The sequence below is a fragment of the Marmota flaviventris genome, chromosome 17 (genome assembly GCF_047511675.1).
Source record: "Marmota flaviventris isolate mMarFla1 chromosome 17, mMarFla1.hap1, whole genome shotgun sequence".
Lineage (NCBI taxonomy): Eukaryota > Metazoa > Chordata > Mammalia > Rodentia > Sciuridae > Marmota > Marmota flaviventris.
Window position 1 is genome coordinate 11,427,473 of NC_092514.1, and position 2,136 is coordinate 11,429,608.

Below are 2,136 nucleotides of genomic sequence, written 5' to 3' on the forward strand. Positions count from 1 at the left end.
GCTGGGGATATAACTCAGTTGGTAAAGTGCTTGCCTTGCATGCATAAGGCCCTGGGCTTAATCCCCAGCACCCCCCCCACACACACACACAAACCACATTGAAATGTCACTACACATTTATTAGAATATCTAAAATAAAAACTCATGATAACGCCAAATGCTGGCAATGATACAAAGAAGTGAAAGAAATGTAAGAAGGCAATAGCCATTCTGGAAAATAGTCTGACATTGTCTTAAAAAACAAAACACATAACTACCATATGACCTACAATTATACCCTAGGCATCTAGATCAACAGCCCGGGTAGCGGCGGCGACTTCGTCAGCGGTCTCTGGCCTCCTCCCGGCGGCGGCCGCTTCTTTTTTTTTTAAGAGAGAATTTTAATATTTATTTTTTTAGTTTTTTCGGCGGACACAACATCTTTTTATGTGGTGCTGGGAACGCACGCATGGCAGGCGAGCACGCTACCGCTTGAGCCACATCCCCAGCCGCTTCGAGGTCAGGCAGCAGGGGCGTGGGGGTGGGCGTGGGGGTGGGCGTGGGGGTGGGCGTGGGGGTGGGCGTGGGGGTGGGCGTGGGGGTGGGCGTGGGGGTGGGCGTGGGGGTGGGCGTGGGGGTGGGCGTGGGGGTGGCAGCCAGGGTGGCGGCAGCGGAGGCGACTTCGGCGGCGGCCTCGGGCCTTGTTCCCGGCCGCTGCGGCCTCGTTCTTGCCCCGAGGTAAGGCAGCGGGGGCCTGGGGGTCTGCGTGGGGTTGGCAGCCAGGGTGGCAATGGCGGCGACTTCCTCCTTCCCGGCCGCGGCCGCTTCCTTCTTCCCTCCAGGTAAGGCAGCAGGAGTGTGGGGGTCGGTGTGGAGGTCGGTGTGAAGGTCGGCGTGGGGGTCAGCGTTGGGGGTCGGCGTGGGGGTGGAAGCCAGGGTGGCGGCGGCGACTTCCTCGTTCCCGGCAGTGGCCTCCTTCCTGGCCGTGGCCGCTTCCTTCTTCCCTCCAGGTAAGGCAGCGGGAGCGTGGGGTCGGCATTGGGGTGGCAGCCAGGGTGGCGGTGGCGGCGACTTCCTCCTTCCCGGCCGCGGCCGCTTCCTTCTTCCCTCCAGGTAAGGCAGCGGGAGCGTGGGGGTCGGCGTGGGGGTGGCATCCCGGGTGGCGGCGGCGGCGGGGGCGACTTCATCGACTGCCTCGTTCCCGAGGCTTCGTTCTTTTTTTTTTTTTTAAGAGAGAATTTTAATATTTATTTTTTAGTTTTTTCGGCGGACACAACATCTTTTTATGTGGTGCTGGGATCGAACCCGGGCCGCACGCATGGCCGGCGAGCACGCTACCGCCTGAGCCACATCCCCAGCCGCTTCCTTCTTGCCGCGAGGTAAGGCAGCGGGGGCGTGGGGGTCGGCGTGGGGGTGGCAGCCAGGGTGGCGGCGGCGGCGACTTCGGTGACCTGGTTCCTGCCGCGGCCTCGTTCCTGCCTTGGCCTTGTTCCTTCCGGGAGTGAGGTCGGCTTTGGGGGAAGCTAGGGCTGTGGTAGCGGCGGCGGTAGCTTCGTTCCCGCCAGGAAGTAGGGCAGCGGGGATGGTGTCCGCGTGGGCTTCAGCCGGGGCGGTGGCGGTGGCAGCTTCATTCCCGCCGCGAGGTAAGGCGGTGGGGCTGGGGTCCGTGTGGGGGGCAGTAGGGGCGGCGGGGCTGGGGTCCTGGGGGGTGGGCAGTTAGGGCGGCAGCGGCAGCTAAGTTCACGCTCGGCATCCGCGCCACAGGTGTCCGGGAGCTGAGGGTCCTTTTGGCTGCTCCTATTGCTTGCTTGGCGGCTGGGGCGCCGAGCTGTCCGTGGGCGGCCCTCCCCACAAAGGGCAGCGGAGCTGCTTGGTCGCCGGCAGCAGCAGCAGCGGCTGGCCTATGAGGACACAGACATTTGTTGCAGTTCTTGGGGCTTTGTTGTTTTTCCTTGGGCTTTTACCCTTCTTTTCGTTAATTTTGGATAAAATGTCCCCCGTGATGTAAAGATTGAGCAAGGAACCTTGGTGATGTGGGGAGCTTTGCCGAAAGTGCAGGTTGGATTCTGCTTTTCCTATGATGGCGGCTGGATGAATCTTCACTGCTGGCCGTGGAAAAGGCTAGAGCAGCTTGTTAGTTGAGTTTTAAATTTCCCA

The 2,136-nt window shown here is 61.1% G+C and overlaps 1 protein-coding gene across 1 annotated transcript; it reads right to left on the minus strand.

Moving 5' to 3' along the window:
• Nucleotides 1-464: 464 nt before the first annotated feature.
• On the minus strand, nt 465-1,166 carry LOC139702431 (uncharacterized). Its single transcript, XM_071603529.1, has one exon. The coding sequence runs from the start codon at nt 1,164-1,166 to the stop codon at nt 465-467; it is 702 nt and encodes a 233-aa protein (XP_071459630.1).
• Between the last annotated feature and the right edge of the window lie 970 nt (nt 1,167-2,136).

Bases quoted from the DNA above. Each gene is read 5' to 3' on its own strand.
- LOC139702431 (XM_071603529.1), bottom strand. From the start codon at position 1,166: ATGAAGTCGCCCCCGCCGCCGCCGCCACCCGGGATGCCACCCCCACGC.